The sequence below is a fragment of the Metopolophium dirhodum genome, chromosome 3 (assembly GCF_019925205.1).
Source record: "Metopolophium dirhodum isolate CAU chromosome 3, ASM1992520v1, whole genome shotgun sequence".
Classification (NCBI taxonomy): domain Eukaryota; kingdom Metazoa; phylum Arthropoda; class Insecta; order Hemiptera; family Aphididae; genus Metopolophium; species Metopolophium dirhodum.
Genome location: NC_083562.1, coordinates 40,565,633 through 40,586,911, shown reverse-complemented (window position 1 = coordinate 40,586,911; position 21,279 = coordinate 40,565,633). Strand labels below are relative to the sequence as shown.

The 21,279-nt window shown below is 29.9% G+C and overlaps 2 protein-coding genes across 2 annotated transcripts; both read right to left on the bottom strand.

The window, feature by feature from the left end:
• Window positions 1-1,623: 1,623 nt before the first annotated feature.
• LOC132941697 (UV-stimulated scaffold protein A-like) lies at window positions 1,624-21,170 on the bottom strand. Its single transcript, XM_061009849.1, has 12 exons — window positions 20,400-21,170; window positions 9,202-9,312; window positions 8,817-9,039; window positions 8,518-8,638; window positions 8,149-8,379; window positions 7,918-8,052; window positions 7,166-7,353; window positions 6,925-7,076; window positions 3,555-3,753; window positions 3,354-3,491; window positions 3,140-3,273; window positions 1,624-2,000 (listed from the first exon to the last, which is right to left on the bottom strand). Exons 1-12 carry the CDS (start codon window positions 20,513-20,515, stop codon window positions 1,898-1,900), a joined length of 1,851 nt encoding a protein of 616 aa, XP_060865832.1. The 5' UTR covers window positions 20,516-21,170; the 3' UTR covers window positions 1,624-1,897.
• Window positions 16,841-20,405, bottom strand: LOC132941699 (arrestin red cell). Its single transcript, XM_061009851.1, has one exon. It carries the CDS (start codon window positions 20,021-20,023, stop codon window positions 18,743-18,745), a length of 1,281 nt encoding a protein of 426 aa, XP_060865834.1. The 5' UTR covers window positions 20,024-20,405; the 3' UTR covers window positions 16,841-18,742.
• Window positions 21,171-21,279: the final 109 nt, after the last annotated feature.

The window sequence follows — 21,279 nt, the reverse complement described above, 5'->3', positions numbered from 1 at the left end:
GGCTATAGCAACCCTCCCCCCCTCCTTCCTAGATCCACCACTGACCACTGCCAATGATATTATGGCGCAAACATCCGGTGCGTTTTTTTCACACCGGTTTTAGTGAGCACATTTTTGTCTGTCTGCTGTCGGCAAAACCTTCAACCCGGCGCTGGCCCCTGAATGGCTGGGTATACGAAGGATTGGGAAGGTGTAGAACAGCTTATTAATATAGAACTATTTTTATTTTTGTAGAACGTAGGTACATACCTTCAATATTTTTTAATGATCCGAAATCTCAATCATAGCAAATAACAATCAACAAATTAATAAAACTGACACATACACTCTGTCACGCTGTGTACCTGTGTAGTAAACAACATTATGTATTTATGTAGAATGTAGACGCTATACCCCTTTTAAAATGAGAAGCCACGCGCAAAACCGGTTTTGCTATGTAAATCTGGTGGTTTCTTATTTTTGACGGGGTATAGATGCATATGTCATTTGTGTACAATTATACACCAGCTGTTATATATTTACCTACTTAGTACTTATCCTTACATACAATCGTAGGTAATACTAATCAATTAAATATTAAGTAGGTACCTTGGTGCAGTATCTTACATATGAATTACGACATAAGAAGATAATGTACTCAGTGTGTAGACTATAGACTACAGAGAATACCTACTTACTCTGAATTATACAATTTACACATGTTTAGAAATATAAAAGTCTGACAAACAAAACAAATTTAATATGTAAATATAGGTAGATACCTACTCCTATTTTACAATTCTAAACCCAATTTATTTAAAACAGAAAACCAGTGATACTAATGCAAAAAAGAGTACAAAAATAAAACTTTATACAGTTTTTACTAGATATAACTGTATAAAGTATTAAGCTTTCCAAGGAAAATAAACAATTTGTATTATGTACCTGCTGTTTTTGAAAATAATCAGGAACGATGTCAGTTCATAAAAAAACATCCTATCACATACGTTTTGTCACTTCTTTAACACTTACCTTTAGTTTTTCCTTGCTCTTGTGAACTAGGTCATGAGAAAACTGAAAAAATAAGCTATTCAATGTACACTATCCATATTCAATAACTACTAGATTTCCAATTGTTGAAGAGGAGTAGGGTTGGAAACTCTTCAAGGTCAAAAAACATGCCTACAGAAAGAAATAAGATAAAATAACCAATAGGTTATACAAAAATACATCCTTTGCTTCATACAGTATATCGAAAAATATTAATTCAGAAACTCACCAAACACATACATAATACCAATTAAATTTTTTCAATACAAAATGCATAATTTCAGTAATTTGTGTTCATAAAATGCCTCTTTGTACTATGATTTATTTTTAACATTATGTGTTGTTCATGTAACTAATAGAAGTCAACCGAGACAACTAGGTACTCTAAATGTTCAATTGTCTGTCCTATAACAATTTACATGCTTACATAATATCTCGTATAATATATTGTAATATCTTTACTTTCATTAATTAAACTTAAAAAAGATGACATGAGTCATAAATACAGAATACTACAATCTCCTTCCAAAACACATATAATTATAATATAATAAATATTTGATAAACATAAAAAATATATTAAGGCCAATAGAATTGCTCAGAATTAAAAATATATTTATTTAATTCAAGCAAAACCTTAAATATATATAATATTATTACATCTAGGTAAATTATTTTGCTCAAAGAAATAAGAAAATATTGCATTATACTTTTCTTATATCTATTATTACAAAAATACACAAAATAGTTTAAAGACAATAAGTGAACATTTTTCACATAGCTCAATTACACTAATTGTTCAACTATAACGTCTTATAAGTTATAATACTTAAGGTAAGAAAAAAAACACAGGAAGGAATAAAATACATTACGCTGTATCATGGACATAGTTGAATTGATCTCCAAATTTGTCTCGAAATTTCCTCTGATCCATACCATCCAAAATTTTAGCAACTTTCTTCACAGATGATCTACAAGTATAATTGTTATATAGTTAAATAGTTATATAATTTACTGTTTATACTACCGTATAAGCAGTAAATTTTCCAAATTATTTTATTGACATTTCAATAACAATAATTCTTTGTAATACACTAATACTTTACTAAGAACCTAAATGTACTGAATCATTTGTATATGTTATGGCTAAAGTCCGAAACGCGGCTAAAGTGCAAATTATCCATACTACTTGGTTTAAGTACACTCAAAATGTAAAATCATAGTTTCGTACATTGACCAGTTATTTTGTACATTAGCCATTGATGGATGGATGAAGTAACTGGTTAGAAAAAATAGACAAAACCTGGTATATTATATTTTCAAAGGCACTCAATGTAAGATATGAAATTCTTATGGTGCTGTTTTTATGATGTGAAAAACGTCCAAAGATAAGATGACATTTTATAAGTTTTACTATAGTAATAATAATAATAAATGACAGAAACAATACACCATAACACTATCTCTCACCAAACCCGCTTATTTGGCAATCATTTATCGTAATCGTTTGATGTTTATTTCCCAATATTAAATTTTACTTATTTTATATTACGATTTATAACCTAACCTATACGAGTATAACGTCAGTTGAAATTGAATAGTGTTTGGAGTAAAACGTGGACGTCTGCACTCTGCAATATGATGTGTTCAAAAGACAATTTTTACGTGTGTTTTAATAAATTAATTGCGGGAAAAAACCAAAATTTAATTTAATTATATCAAAAAAAAAATTCCGAAATAATATTAGAAATTAAAAACGCGAAATCAAACAGATTACCGACTTATATTAATTAATTTTATTGAAATAAATATATATTATGAATATATTAATAATATTATACATTAGCCATAACAAGAAGATTAAAGTTACTTTAGCCGGATAATGTACCTATAATCTATTTCCTAAAGTTTTTATTCACAGCTAAAGTTTGAAATTGGCTAATGTGCACATTATCTAATTTCAGACTTTAGCTGTAACATTATACTTTAATATAGTATATTATACCACTATCGCAAATTTAACACTTCACCACTTTATGCCAATTTGTAACCATTGTTGACTTTTATATTTGATAACTGGTTATAAATTCACAATAAAATTCAAAATTACTTTTTGAACACTTTTTTTTCCAGCCGGGCACGTGGAGTGTCCTGTTCTTTTTTTAAATTTGTCAGATTTGAACTTTGTTTTCGGTTCTTTCTGCTTCCTTTTTTCGGCATTGTAAGATCAACCCCTGTTTGACGCTACACAGATAAATAATTGTCTACATTAAAATATCTATACAAAAAATAATTGCACATCAAAGCTATAAAACACATTCTACCTGTATATCTCTAAGCAGCTGTGGATCTTGCCACTCAGGTACATTCTGTTTTTTCTCTTTTTCCAAAACTTCTTTGTTTTCCGGATCGACAACTCGACCAAGCTCATCTCTCAGTACAATTCTTCCATGAAATGGACACTATACAAATAATAAAATATAATAACTAAAACGTATAAGTTTTAATAATTGTATTTAATTTACCTTAAAACGGTCTTCTCTTGGGCATAATCTACCGCTTGGCAATGGGGCTCTACACTGTCTTTCTACTCTTTCGAATTTTCCAGTAAATTCGATAACTCGTGTGCGTAAATTTTCAGATCCTCCTGGCAGTACAATACCGTCACAGTCAGTGTCCATTACAGAATTCGAAGTCCAAAAACTATGACCATCTTGATTTGTACTGAAAAAAGCGTGAAATATCTTTTTTCATAAACAATCATAATTGAAACTTGAGGATTTATAGAAATCATTTATATAAAATGTTCTACCTATGAAAATGGTAACAGGTGAATTTGTTTCAAATATAATATAATTTATTAGTTAATCATCAATTCTATGAATTGCCGGGGCAGCCCCATATCCTTAAATAGCAAATTTTAGTATTAATTAGATTGATTTTAAGTTAACCGTGCAGAATAATAGAACAATTTCATATAGGAGTAACTATGGTTAAACATTTTTACTATAATTGCTATACATGCAAATTATTCTATAATAATTTTTTAATGTTTGATGATGTAACCCACTTACTTTTAAAGTGAATTATTCCCTCTATTATTGTGTAAGGACGTGTTGTTTTGTAAAAGTATATGATCATTAATAAAATGTTAATTAATGTATACAAATTATCTATCCAAACTATAACTATTCGATATCTACTGGTTAACTGTTTTTATATTATTTAATCTTCTTCTTTTTATACATAAAAATGATTGTGTTTTTTAGTACTCGCTAATCTAAAGCAGGACTACATGTACAATTAGCACCAAATTGTGCAATTATGTTCTATGAGACTCTGGCTTTTTTGTTCAACCTATATACTTTATTATAGGTTGGCTATATGGGGAGGCCCCACAGTAATTTCGTTTTGAATCAGGCAAACTGAATATTTTTTTTTGTTTATATATAGGGTTGCTATTAGTTACAGAAATAGAATAGACTTATATAATAATATAATCTATTAACATAAAAATAAATGTTTTTTTTGTAGAATTATGGCTATTATATACTCAAAAACTAGTCGACCCATTTTGATGAAAATTTCAGATTGTTCTTGGATATCAGTAAAGTTTAGATAGCATAGTTAGAACCATGTTTGTAAGCATGCCAACAGCTACTTCAAATCCACTACAGGCAGATGTCCATCATGGTAAAATCAGTTCACAAAGCTAAGTATTCCGTCGACCGTTAACACCGGTTTTCTCAGAACTCAGTCACACTATAACCAAGACACACCTAAATAGCACCGTATTTTATATTTGTTCATGCTTTCCCAGGTAAAGTCAGGTTAAGCAGCTAGTATATAAACATAATATAATAAAAACGAAGTATAGGGTGCGACCTATGAGAAATGCATGTACTTAAATATTGATATTCAATTAATTATTGAATTGTAAATCGTAATTTATACCACAAATAGGAAAAAATGAATGTAACCCAGACGCTAGATTGATTAGAAGTCATAATACACGAAGAATGTGTACAATAAATGTGCACTGGTATTAAGGAGTATTTTATGTAGTGTAAAATAAATAATATAATCATACTAACGGTTCGAAGAAAAACTATGGACGATAAAAATACACAGTGTTAAGAATCGATGGCCTTGCTACGAAAACGACACAAGTGCGCACGTGTGTGTTTTTAACGATGCAAAAATCCAAAACACACCCATACATTTTAAACACATTTAACCATAAGCATATTATATTAAACATATTATAAATATACAAATACATTCGAAATATTGTAGTTTATTGATTTATAAATAACTCGAATGCACATCAGTGAATGATGTTAACGCGATATCATAGTATAAAATGTTTGAAACGGTATGAGATGTTAAAATTGGCTAGTTCTGACTTCTGGATTGTTAAGTATATTAGATTAAACAATTGGTTGGATTGTTTTTTTTTAATCCGTACGGATTTCCAACTGGCGCTCGCACTGACCTTCACGTATACCTACGCGTTTTTTATTTAGGGAAAAACGAAATTCGACAGTAATTAGTAAGTAGGTAGGTCAGGATCTTCTATTATAGTGTTGCACGTCAAATTTTTATTTAAAAAACCTAGACCCAGTTTGAAAGAATAAATAGTATAAAAACTAAAAAGTATTTAGATGTAATTTGTTTGTACTTTATCGATTTATACCTTATTCTAAATGCACGCGTTCGTTTCGCGTAACTCGGGCACGTAATAAGGTTAGGTCATAAGCTTATTTATTAAAAGACAATTTATTTCTAACACCATCGTCGATGCAACTCAGTAGCGTTGCGTTAATCTTCAACTCGTAAATGAATAATGAAACTATACAGTATAGTATAGTCTATACTCATATAGTTCCTATCATCATACCTGACCACGGGGCACGGACATTGCATTGCTATTAACTTAAACAAAATATAATATAGCTACGCGTTTATAGCACTGTAGTTATACTAATTTTCAAAAGACCAAGTGACGGCAACTCGGAGTTAGTATTTTTAATTTAAAGTTATTTTAAATTCACATCCTCTGATTGTTGTTGAACAAACTGCAGGTCCAATCTTACATTAAGATCTGTTTTATGAAGAGATTTTTTATTTAATTTCATAAATTTCAAAATATATCATGAACCTTACATATAATTAATATGTTTAATGACTTACCTATTATTGAATTATTAAAACATTAAAAAAAATAAATAAATAGAACTTCAGAACTTTAGAACTATGGCTGTAGTACCTATGATGTCCTGTAACTCCTATATGTGTTATGTACAAAATAAATTAAATTTTGTTGATTCTGAAAGGCGAAACAGTTATAATTCCCAAAAAGCATATTTCAGGAAAAAATTACAAAAGCGTTATATAATAGGTAATATAAAATAATATTATATGATCGAGAAAGAAAACATAAGTCAATTCTATTCTACCCCATTTCCGAGATGAATCACATAACTTCAGACTACAATATTCTATATGTTTTCTGGACAATTAAATTTATTCTTTTCGTCGATATTTCTAGTTATTCCTTTTTTTATTACAGTCCTGCTCTAGAGTAGAACTGCATATACTCAATTGTTTGTCGTACCTACTTCATGGTCCAACCTAATATATTTTTATAATCTCGAAGTATTCCCTTGACAGTTTTTCCTTACATCCTACAAACGATACATACCGATTTTATTTGCATCATAAAACAAACACTATCTTTTTTTCATTCCGAAGACTGTATATACATAATACATTAATACTGTACTTTTTTTCAGTATAATACTAGTTTAAAATTGTTTTGACCACCGAGACGGACCGAATGTTTTTTTAATTAAGTCTATAAATGAATAAAAAAAAATTTGGGATAATATTTACGGTAAAATACGAGGAGCTGAAAGTTGTTCGTCTTCCCAGTGATATAGATCGATATCGAACGGCAACTTCGGCACGGCTACGACACTGTTGCGATTGTCATCTCTCTCCGAAACTTTTTCGGAGTCGGCGCGGTCACTGCCATCGTTTTCAGTCTAAAAATAACGTATATAATATATGTACGCATATAATTTTTTTTATATCGTATCAAAGAATCTACCAAAGACTATACTAGTTTAAGTACATTGTTATCCGGTTTAGCTAAACATTGAGCCAACAGATCGTCGGCGGACGATTGAGGGAGGACTTCTTCCATGTCGGAGTCGCTAGAACAATCATCGCCGTCTTCGTAGTACGTGATTTTGTTTTCTCGGCTCGTCAGGTCGGTTAAACGCCGCTTGAGTTCGATCGTTCGTTTTAAGAGTTCTCCGTCTATTTATTTATAGGAGAGAATCACAATATATTAAAACCATAGACCGAAAATATACAACGGACGCACATTATAATATATGTTCTTAATAATTGATAGCCGATGATGTCTTTGTATGAGTTTAACACTGATTTTTTATAACAAATGTTTGTACTCACAACGATTATTTGATATTTCTATACCTACTTAATATTATTCATCATAAATTGTTTATTATTGTAATTTGTTATTTTTAAATTCTTATGTATACATTTTTACATTATTATTCATGTATTGTTTCTCACTGCATTTGATTATTTTATTGTATTTCTAGGTATATTACACACAAATCTTCTCAATGATGCCTAGCATAATTAAGAGAAATATAATTTAAAAAATAAATAGATTATTCTATCAGCTGACAATGATTACCTATATAGAGGTGTTCACTTGCTGTTGTTGGTGAATAATTAAGTACTAGTATGCTCGTACTCATAAATTCAGATAGTTAATATGAGTAAACGACCCAGTCCCCCCGCCAACACCACGTATAGTCACTCTAATATATATAAAATATATAATATTACTCGATATTTTTGCTATGTCTTGCAACCATTTTTTGATTTTTGGCAAATACTTGTCGGATATCAGCTTTACTTGTTCGTTTGCGCTTTCAATTATAGCCAAGTTATCTTCGGATTTCTTCACCCTTTTTCGGAAATCTATAAAACAGCCGAAACACGAAGGAAATTAAATACACGCTTCCAGTATAATATACATCAGCTGAAAATTTTCAATTCAACAAATTTAATAATCACCCGGTCTCAGTGTGACTGTCACGGTGTGCGCGGCAGGGTCGATTATGCCAGTTTCTCTGTATCTTTCGTTTTCGTCGCCCGACTCGATCTCGGTGACAATTTTTCGTCCGGAATCCATCGACGACGGTTCTTCCTCCGCTTCAGGTATAAAAAACTCTTCCGGAATGGGAATTAGCAATTCCAGACAACTCTCCAGGGTTCTAGCCGCGATTGTTATTTCCGGTTCGAGTTCTGAGCAAAAATGAATTTATTCAAAGATTTCAAACGGATATATATATTTATGTATGTATATACAATATCCTTAATGGCTAAGGGGCTTATTTAAGATTGATTTTCAGTCAAAGAAAAAAATAAATATAGTGTGTATACCATTTATTTCAGTTTCAATTTTTTTCAATTTCTCATCATCCAAACGCCGTTGTCGCTGTTCCCTATCCTCCAGTAGTCTCGCATTGGTAATGGACCGCACAGTCATCGATTCGAAATCAATCTGAAATGTTATGCCCCACACAATGCACATTATATAGTTAAAGAACATAATTTACTACCTAATGTATTTGTATCCTTGTGTAGTAGAGGGTTCGACGAATATATAGGGTGTAATGGTGTATACAATATACATTACACATGTATAGCAAATATAATAATTAGATATCATAATAACCTACTTTTTTATATTTGTTCAAATACTTAAACACAAAATTAAATTCGTCTTTAAAGTCCTTCCCAAACTCGTCATTCCATTCCTTGATGCATCTAATAGAGTAAAGTTCCAAATCCGTAGCGAATTTTTTAGGCGGGGGCAGCGTTCGTCCCGCGTCCGTGTTAACTGTGAGTTTTAGAAGAATCGAGATATCAACGATTATTAATTTTCTAAAATGTTCGAATTTCCTAAAACAAATTGCACGGTTATATAATTTTACTATGGTCCATCTAATAATCTATATTGACTCTATAGTACAAATAAACAACAATATATTATACAAAAACGATAAAAGTTGTTTTTATAGGTGTACTACTACGTCTACATTAAAAAAAACATAAAATACATACTTAAAAAGACGATTACAAATTCGGAGCGCACTCAAACGAATCTGGGAATGTTTTTCTTTGAGTTGATGAAATAGTAATGCATGAACTCTGTCGATGTAGATTGAGGATTTTCTAAAAAATTTCGATATGTAAATAAAGAATTAAACCAACAAATTCCTATATTCGTATAGTAAATTTAAATACAAACAACATATTATTATTTAATATTTACCTATAGGCTATCGCAGTATAAAATCATTATTCAAATTAAAACTATATTATACTTTAATAGTTTAATCTGATGAATTCATCTATTTGGTACCTACTATAACCCCCACCATTTTTTTTTCGTTTGTAGTTTACACACTTTATGTTTACGAAGTATACAAACTATACATTGCATTATTACTGAACTATATTATATTATATTTTGTATTATAAAACATACATAAAAAAATGTAATTGGAATATTATTTCCGTAAATAAATAATTATATTGTATCACATAGTATTATATTATATAGTAATAAATAAAAAAGAACATTATAGGTATAAATACAGTAATAAGAAATTATGTATAAAAAAAACCAGTATATTATACTATTTAGAAATAAATAATACAATTATAAAATTTATGTCGGACACCAAAATTCTGCAGTTTGGCTCGATATAGCCTCAAATGGATTGGTTTGCAACCAGAATGTCATCTCCGCATCAATTCAAGTCTCGGGCAACTAAGAATCCATAAAATTACGGTCCATCTATACGTCTCCATTTGATGATCCCCACGGCGACATTCATTATATACCTATACTTTAAGTATATATGCACCAGAATCCTGTCTACAAAATTACATGTATGATTTACCATGTAATGAGTAAAACTTAAACTCAAACTTAAAATTGTTGTAAGCCCTCCAACAATCAAATAAGTAGGTATATAACTATTGTTCCTGCAATTATGCACATGCGATTGGCTTATACTTTATACAATCAAGCTTAACGTGATTATACTTAATATAAAATATAGTATTATCCTTAACCCAATATATGTTCACAATTAAACATAAAACAAAAAATGGCGGGGTTATATAATTATTTTGAGGGCGTAAACACAGATAGGTACCTATATTATAATATAGATATCTATGATAGAAAAGTAGGTACCATTTATTTGCATGGACTAGCATGGTTATAACCATTATTTTTAATATTTAGAAAATTTAAAAAAATTCAAATTCATATATTATATTATACTATATTATAGATTAAATACCATACAATTTATAACTTGTAACGTAACAATCGTTAGATTTATCTATATGTATACATACTATATATATATTTTTTTTAATTAACCAATATTATGTTTAGATACATATACCTACTATAGTACTATAAATAAACGATGATAAGTTCAAGGTATACATAATAATTATTATTAATAGAAAATAAAAAACTAATAACATCCTACAAATAGTAATAAAAACGAATTTGTACTTATTTAATAGGGTAAAAAGCTCAAAAACAGGCTTGAACGACACTATAGTGAGTACCTATCATCAAATGACAATGTCCTGCCACTTATACCACTTATACTATTATACCACTTGAGTAATTTTAAATCTATACAGTTGATACATTATAATACAAATACGTCATATTTTTGTACCAGTGATGTCGTGGTTATAAATACCTATATTATATATACCTATAATTAGCAATTAGTAATTAACAGCGATAATAATAGCTGCTATACAGTTTATAGTCCTCAATCGACCATGAATTTATGATTCAAGTAAAGTACACGTACCTACTTATAAGTAATTTATAATAAAACTGGTTACATAGGTATTTTATATATAGGTACGCACGACATGTTCAATTATGTAATAAGGAAATAAGCGACGAACGCGCTGCAGATATAGGTAATACATATATCCTAAGTATTATATCCTCTCGATTGTATAAAGCGTAAAAAAATAAAATGATAATAAAAAAACATTTACCACTCGTCACCGTTGCAGTTTGACAACTACTAGGTAGGTACATGGCCTATTGAACTACTCATTCAAAATTCGATTTTGAGATTGTCAAATAAGTTATCCGGTTGACAATCAACCGGAAAAAAGTGGTTCTCATTTTAATAGAAAAAGGTATCGCCTTAGAAAGATACTCTTTAAATAGTATAAAAATATAAGTAAGAGTGAATATGATAAATACCGGTAATTATTATTTTATTAATCACTGATTTTAGTTTTTAACTCAAAGTAAGTAATATTTCAATTGATTCTAATTGTATCTATTTATTTGTTTATGTTTTACTTCTTTAAATTAATAACTTTATTCTTAAAATGGGTTCTGAGTCTTCATATGTTTTATTCTTTGGTTTAAATTACCTTAAAGATATAAATCAATCTTTAGATAAAAAAAACATTTCTTTATCGTCAGTTGTCAATTTCAAATTCTAAAATACGTATTACAAATTTTATGTTAGTTACAAGTATGTATGCCGATTTAGATTTTAAAGTCATTTGAGGCTTACAAATAATTCGTTAGAAGTAAGTAGAATATATTTTGTAATTTTAGCCAATGTTATTTTATTATCAATTTTGTTATATTACTATTAGGTTTTGAAAAAATCTAATTTTGAACGATTAAATAAGTATTAAAGTTTATTTAGATAACGGAAGTTGTGTGGCATAGTATTATACTAGCCCTGCAAAATACGAGTATCATCGTGTAATATCGTATTATCTTATATTTTATATTTATATACTTCAATTCTCAGAAAAATAATCCGTTTCGAAATATAAAATTAAAAATACATGTAACAGTCGTTCAAAAAAGTAAGAAATTAAAAAAATGATGATGACGATAAAATTTGTAAGAAATATCATTTATTTTTCAAAAATGTTTTTTTGGTCATGTAAAAAAATATTTTTGAAAACGTGAAATTTATCTTCGGCGCTTTCTATTACCATTTACCACGCAAGCATAACTCAATAATTCACACAAAAATAGTATGATATCGCACAGATTTATAAAAATATATAGCCTAATATTCTGCACACAAAAATAGTACAATACCGCATACATTTATTAAAACCAATACAAATTGAAATACAAATATATTACTTCGAATTAAATTAAAATTCCATAAAATTAAAATAGAAACACAATCCAAATAAAAAAAAGTGTGTTACATCAAAATAATTAAAAATAGCATCTATATATAGTAGTCGTATATAAAAGGGTGACCATACATGTCCCGTTTTTGTAACTCTGTCCTGTTGCCCCTAGGGAATCTACGGGACACTAAAATGTCCCGTTTCAGAAGGTAGACTAAAAATTAACAAAAATAAAAAATACATTTTGGGAGATGGCTGGAACTGATCAACTTAGTACCAGAAATTACTGGGCTACAGTAAAAGCGAATGGCATGCACTAATGCCTGCTATCGAAAGAGTTGCAGTTATATATGTACCACTCATAGGCGCGAATTGGAGGGGGCTTGGGAGGCTAAGCCCCCCAAAACCTAGGACATACAATTTTAAAATGCTATATTGCAATGATCTGCTTGCCTTTAATATATTCAGCCCCCCCCTCCCAAGTCAAAAGTTGAAATTGCACTTAAGGTACCACTGAAAGATTATTTCTTAGGCATATGAAAGTGTCCAACAGTTTCAAAGAATTTCTCCATGTCCAAATTCTGAGTTATGGTTTTTTTTTTTTGCATGTGAAAAATATACGACTAAATTTGTGTGTGGTAATGAGATTTTAAAATCTGTGTGCGGTTTTGTCCTATAATTTTGCACATTTGTACGGTATTGGGCGATGCCCCATTTTTTACATATAGGTAGGTATTAATCTTTATACCTTACCTACTTTATTATATATTATTAATTTCATCGGAGATATACGATAGATGCCACCGTAGGCAACAAATATTTTTTTGTTTACAGTGCGCTACAAATCCGGTACACTCCGTCGATTATTGTTATTATCACTATATACTGTATTACCTGTATACTTACTTCCTTATTTACAATAGGATGCTAATGAGCCATTTTCCGCAGCTATACAAATTACATAATTAGAATGTAGCATCCCAGATAAATGTGCCGTATATAATATCCAGGAGACCAGGAACCAATAAAGTCTATAATCTATACCTTATTATCTAACTTATGTTATTAGTTATTACTTATTATCGGTTTCAATATTTGTTCGTGTCACACGAAGGTGCATTTCCCTACCCTGTTGGGCGGGGAATTTCATTTCATGTACCTATTATTGTTATACTCCCCAGACGAGAGTTTAATAAAATATTTTATAGTCTGTCGTCGGAATTCGATATTTGAACGCCCCGCCCTGACAAACCAGTCTGTTAGAATTACTTTAGTACCAAAAAGTGTCAACGAAAACTATCGTTTTTGGCCCTGAATCACGATTTTTAGAACGCAATAAACACGAAGTTGAGATTTTTTGTGTTTACTCAAAAAGAAAATAATTATATTACCTATAAGTACGTGACGAAATACATTTTGGTATACAAGGTGAGGGGATGATTACCTATATTATATAAAAAAATAAAAAATGAATTGTAACCTTCCTACTTGGGTGTTACTAATTATATAACAATGAAACAAATGAAATAAATATAGAATATTTTACATTATATGCATACAAATATTGGTTTCTGGAGAGGGGGTGCTCTACTGCTCTCCGGATAATTTAAGTAATAGCCAATATAGTACCTAATTAATTCGATGGACAACACATTTTAGTAATTTAAACGTACACTGAAACAACTGTTGTTTATCAAAGGATATCTGAAACTCGATTAATATACAGACGCACAGTTTTTGGCAACAGTTAATAATTGTGTTAGTAGGTACTTCCTGCCCATTGCGTTCCGGACTTAATTAAAACGTACCGACTGCAGAGTATAATAATAATAATAATAATAACACAAAGTCAAATATGCACTGTACATTCTATAGACTATATAGTGACTATCATAGTATGACGACGTCAGTGCCTCGCCACTTTAGTAAAATATTAATAATAATATGTATTATGCATAACCATAAGTATTCTGTACATCACAGCATCGTATAGAAAATCACACACGATCGCACAGTAATATAATATCTTAATTTATTCTTAATGTGTTAAAATAATAAATTAAAATAACCTATTTCAGTGTGTACGACGACATTTCGCATTTCCGCCGACAGTATTATAAAGTACCTACCTATTATGCAGTTGTAGTATTATGCATCGTATGCGATACCTACGTTAAATACGATATCGTATTTCGCACCTATACGTCATAATACTCATTAATCATAAATCATAATGATTAATGTTATGTATAGATAAAGGCGAATTTGTATGATTAGAAATAAAATAATAATCGCATATTTCAGTTTTCAATGAACAACGCGTTTACATCACAACGCGGCATCAATTAAGATTCGTGTCGTGAAAGAATTTGTTGTTATTAATTTATCCTCTATCATACAACAATCATAATAATATACCCATTGTCGGGCAGAAAATAGTATTAAACACATTTTGTCAAAATTAATCCTACGTGATGTGAAATACGTATAGACGTCCATCTATGCATGTTCCATATTTATACGTTTACAATTTTTTTCAGATTTATACATTGTAAAAATGAACTATGGACAATTAAATTGTATGAATTACATTTTGTCACTAGTCACTTATACCTTGAAAACTACTACAAAAAAGACATCATATTTTAATTGTTTTTATACAACTTGTGTACATTTTTCGAGTTAACATTTTCCGATTGTAGATTCTGCTGAACGGTGCGTGTAAGCAATAATTAATTGTCTCACTATTAGTATTATTCACGGTTAGTACAATAGTAGTGTCGCGTCCTAATGAATTGTGTACATCAATCGATTGAAAATTAATTGACGATTGCACACAGATGATACTTAAAATATACAATATCCAAACATTTTCATTCAATATGATATTAAATTTCAATGATCGAGCTCTGCTCAAAATAATTATTCAAACGCGTTAATTGTTGTTTTTCAATTGTACTAAAGTTACACCAACGCAGTTACCAATATTAAAATCGACAGCATAATATCTTTATTTTACATTAATTAATTGTTTCTAAAGCTGTATCCATAACGCTTATTGTGTATCAATTGTTTTACTTTTAAACACTGTCTATTATAGGTATTATAAATTATAAATTATGATATATAGTAAGTATACACTCATGAGTACCCATAAAATATTGAATATAGGTACTTAATATATCATACAATTTTATAAACTATTTACACTATAGGAAAGATAAAAAAATATATCAGCGAGGAGTTTTTTTTTTATAGATTTATATTTTTATTAACCACAGTATAGTATTGATCACAAAAATTTGAATTATAAATGGAAATGGTATAAGGTAATATTATTATAAGCTGTAGGTACCTATTGTTCTAAAAAAGCCACGCTTTAAAGCTAAAAACATCACTTAAGTAAACAAATAAATATGTTTTACAATATAATTAAAGATGGTAAATACTAAATATGTATAACTGTTTATATAATAAATTAATATAAGTTAATAGTTTAGTTATATGTCAACCAAAAGTAATAGGTAACCTAATAATCATTGGTTATTATTATTTATTATGTTTTTTACAATATTATTTTACATTCTACTCCAAGAGTTAATACGTTTCATACAAATGAAACGTTACAGTCACATACAAATCATTCCATACATTAAAATAATTATTTTTAAACGTAAAAAGTAATCAACATAAAAATTAGGATTTACATATTTTATTTAAGGTAGTGACCCCAAGGGTCCCCCCACCTAACAAAATAATGTCAACAGATATTGCTTTTAATATTTTTCATTTGATATGTATTTGAATTATTTTTAAGCATGTGCATAAGAGCAAATATCCAAGAATTTTTATTTATAATAGTTATCATATAGGCTAGGTATACCTCAATACCTTAGTTTTAAATCAGATTCAATTATTGTGTGTACAAACATTAGAAAAAAATAATAAATAAAAATTATTTGATGTGGGATGATTATTATAATTAAATACAATATTAGTTAAGGATTGGTTAAAACCCCACCGTCAAAAAAAAAAAATAATCTTTACTTGCTTCACCCTGTTTTGCAAGTAAATTTCAACCAAAGCCACATTTAATATTAAAATTAATTTTAAAAGTAAATTAAATAGTATGGTATTTATTTAAAAGCTTGACAAAATATTTAATGTAGGTATATTGTGTAAAATTAGCTAGGTAATTATTCAATAACTCGTTTTCTAAACTAAACCATTTTAATTTAACTATTATATCGTACATATAATTCAGTATGTTTTTAATTATATTCTGATTTTCTAGACTTTTTTACTAGAAAAACAATTTAATTATGCTCATAAAAATGTTACAAACTAGGGCATTAGGTATAATACATCTATCTACATAATATTATTTTGATACAATAATTTTAAAGTTAAGATTTGGACTTAATAACGCATAAAAGGTATACATTATTCTATATAAGGTTATTATATTAACCATTTTTAATTTTTAAAGGACTAGACTGTTACAAAACAAAACAAAAATATTATAAACCTATAAAAGTGAATTTTAATTTTATTTACAACCAACATGAAAAATTAAATTAACAAAAAGGTTAATCATGCATCTTATTTTAATACTTATTTTTAAATAAAATTGTATGAAAACCATATTTTGAAAATATATTTGGTGAAGATTAGTTAATTGAAGTTTTTAATAGAGAACAGAATAATATATAATATATAAATACTGATGTAATTTAAATAAATCTAAAATTGTAATATTTGTGCTTTATAAATCAATATTTAACATACATATATTAAATTTTTTAATAAATAAAACTATCGGACAAACACACATTTACACAAACAAAATAATAACAATTAGCAACAATGCCATAGTCACTGCCAGTTTAAGATCCATACATAAATTAGACATTTCATTTGATTATAATAAACAGTACCAAAATGTTGACAAAACCAATCATTAGTAGTGACAAGTAAAAAAAAATAATAAAAATAAAATAAAAAAAACCCTGTCAATAAAAGTTAAGATCATAGAATATTACTGGTTATGTTCAACTAACTAAGTTTATCTTAAGATTATTTCCAATATATAAATCACAATACACACAGAAAATTTGACTATTAATTATTACACATTATTTAATTGCATAAATTATTTAACAATGGTTCAACTTAACATATTTAAAATCTTATACCTAATTCTTCGATTGTCAAAACATAATTGAAAAAATATAAATTGCTTAGATGTTTGGTAACCTAAAGAATACTACACGTAGGTAGCCTAATGCTGTGGAATAAATAGTTTATATATCGATTACAAATATGTACTGGCCATTATAACTAAACAAATAAATATAATTCACAAAAATAAACAAAATTACTATTGTTAATAAACAAAAATGTAATCATTTTGGCACAAAAAAAAATGCTGGTGCGCTGCATTTGAGTATTAATAGGTATTGATTATAATATAATATACTACCTATAAAATATACTTTAGGTAGGAACTTACTCAATTTTTAGGCTTGGATAGTTGTAATTAATATTTTAGCATTTTTGATGATAATTTATATTTATAGTATAGATCTTTCAAAGAAAAAAGATATAAAATTTTAAAAAATACACTAGAAAATAAATTAAAATATGGTTGATTCGATGTTTAACAATTGGAGGAATGTTAAAACTAGTTGTGTAAACATATTAAAAAAACTTTGAATGCGCACAATTACATTTTAATCGTAAAAAGTATTAATAATAAAAATAAAATAATATTGTACAAACCTCAAATTAATGTTTTTGAAAACAATTTTATTTTAAACCTAATAGTGTTGTCAAACAGTTGTTTTATATGGTACCTACCTACTCAATGTATTTTAGATCTAAAAATAATCAATTTCCTAAATTTCATTTTATAAATAAATTAAATGCCTAAATAGGAATTATTATCTAATTATTTTTATTTGGCTTTAGTAAAAATTACAGATATATATTACTATTAAATTAGTAGTGAATTTTTATATAATTTGGTAATAATTACATAATTAGGCTACAAAAATAATATTAAAAGTCTAATAGAGGATGTATTGAATACTTGAAAATAACAAATTTAAAAATTGAATTAAATGATAAAACTTTGCCCTATCCTTGGGCTTTAAATAATTAGATCAATGTTAATAATATTGCGCATTAAGTTCCGACAAAAAATTAAAAGTTTCTTATAATTGCATTGTATCCTTTAACAATTATCATAGAATTTAATTTCTATCAGTTTTAGGAATTTTCATGATTTCCACTGAAGTCTTACAATTTAAATAGACTCACTGTGATTCTATTTGACAGAAACGTCCAGTAGATGTATGTATTATTTACCTATACTCTAGACTGAATAATGAAATATTTCATAAATTCATCCAGATTTACATGGTTATTTCAATTAATCATTACCAGCTTTAAGTCTTAAACGAGCAAAATCTTCAAAAATGATATCTTCATCGTGAGATGGTGCAGGGCTATCTTCATCTAATTCAATCAAATTATCTACGCGTACACCGTTGTCATCAACTGCTGTACCAGAGATTGCAACATTATTGGATATTGGAAGCACTTCCTCTTCAGGCTTGGGGTGCATCAAAATAAATGGAAGTTCAGCTGTCAATTCACCAGCTAAAGCACCCAGGCACAGTTTTACCTTCACTTTATATTGAACAATAATTCCTAGGTTTTCTTTTTGTGAAGGGTTGCTCACTATTGTTGAAGACGCAAGATTTGTATCTTCATGCTTTAACTGCCCATCCAAAGCTAAGCCACGTTTATCTTTGTTATTATGCAAAGTAGGCTTTACTGTATATACTTTAGACAAAGTGAAACCAGGACCAACAGGGCAACCATCTTCACTCTCTAGTTCAGCAACAGTACATTTATATTGGGCAGTTGAAAATAGACATATATCGGCAAATTGTCTTACAAACACTTTTACTTTTTTTACAGTTCGGTTAGAATTGTTGGCTATGTGGACATTGACTGATATACTTTCCCCGTGATAGTAAAGCTCTTTGTCCAAGGATGCTTCTAAGTATAACTTGTTCGGGCTCATAACAAATTCTTTATACACTTCAACAGATGGTTGCACTTCCTCTTTTTTGGGCGCATACATAATTTTCCTAATAGCCAGCCTTATTGAATTTCTCTTGTGTGGTTTGTCTTCGGCTGTATCACCAACAAACGCTTTGAACTCATAGTCTACTCCACACGGTTTACCTGTATCGCCCGCAGCTGGTTGCAGCGTAACAGATGCTGGGCAGTGAGGTGGCAATTCAAAATAAAATGGTATAGCATTTGGGCCAAGTTTCTTGATCAAACGTTCTTGTAGCCTAGTTGGAGTACGTATATTGCCAACAGGATATATTTGTTCGGAGGCTATATAGAGATCTTTTCGAAAAGTCAAGCCCAGCACATCCAAGTCTTCGCGACCATATCGGAAGGCAGCTAAAACATGGCCAAATACCTTTCTTCCTTTGACATAATCGGGATCGACCAATACTACCCCATCAATAGGGTCAACATTGGTGATGTGGTCAACAAAATCTCTTTTTCCTAAGTAAACAGTGATTTTACCGTTTGGTGAGCTCTTCTTAAACACCCTGGTCGGCTGTCTAAGATTGCCTCGGGCCACCGAGTCAGATTCGCCGTTGTTCTTTTCTGTAGTTGCGAGCATAATTGTTTTTGTAGGTATATCAGGTAATATATATTAATATAATGATATAATATCGGTTATCAAACGATTATGACTATTTACAATAGCTGCTAAACAGGGTGACGCTCAGGATTGGATTGACGGTGCGGCATAGTGACGTGTACGTTTGTATAGAGTAATATACTACGAAAAAAACGTTAAAGGTTGGTTCCCAGCATTTTACCGAAGATTGTTCGTTGGAGTTACAAGAGTAATATTATGTAATTATGGATGGTGGTGGTGCTAGTGGTAGTGGTGGTGGTCGGTAGTAATAACAGTGGTAGACAATATTATTATTGTACAACGGTTATACAAGTTATGTTTTTGAGCGTTTTCGACTTAAGATTTTGACACTTACTTGCAGATGTTTTCGATTTCGTCGAACAACTTGCGATCGACCTCGTTTTCACCGGTGCTGGTCAAACGTTCGACGAGTTGCGCTGCTCGGCTGGCTGTACCGTAGTCCAGCGTCATGCTAGGTCGGCGCCGGATTTCCTACTCGGTGTGCTGCCTTTGCACGACCGTCTAACGTGTATGGTTGGCGCCGTCGACGGCCTGTCCGGGCGATGGGAGCTGAAGTGACTACGACGACCACGTATTAGTAGACAGCAGTGGTCGGTGATGTGGTTCGGCGGTCACTGGTTGTCGCGACGACTGACGCTGAAGACGTGCGACAGCGGTTGTGCAGCGACGATGAACGAACGCGTCATCGGTGACGACGAGTGTTCGCGACGACGGCAACACCTACGCGACGTTTACACTGGAAATCGATTCGTAATAATAACAATAAATTGGATTCGTCTCGCGTCGTCCAGTCGTATTGCGGTGTGCGGTCGATGTTACGAAACAATTTGTTGTTTACTTATCTGTTATTAAATATTACTCATTAGGACAATTTTATAGCGCAATATAGGGCGAGATGATATAATAATAATATATATTATTACTATCAACTATAATACTCCGTTTATGTCTGTGGAGTACGCTGGTTTTCCATTCCGCGCTCGAATAATAATAATAATATGATACGCGAGCACTACAGCTATGCGATTGGCGCTTGCGTTTGTGTGTGTGCGCGCGCGCACGAGAATACACGAGCGTGCAATATAAGTACATAAACTAAATAATAATACATTTTTAGTTTTTATGATATAATTTCATTAATATCGTAATATCATCAATCTATGTTTCTCTATACTTACGTTGCATTATTCAATGGCCGTTCAGTTTGTTCGTTT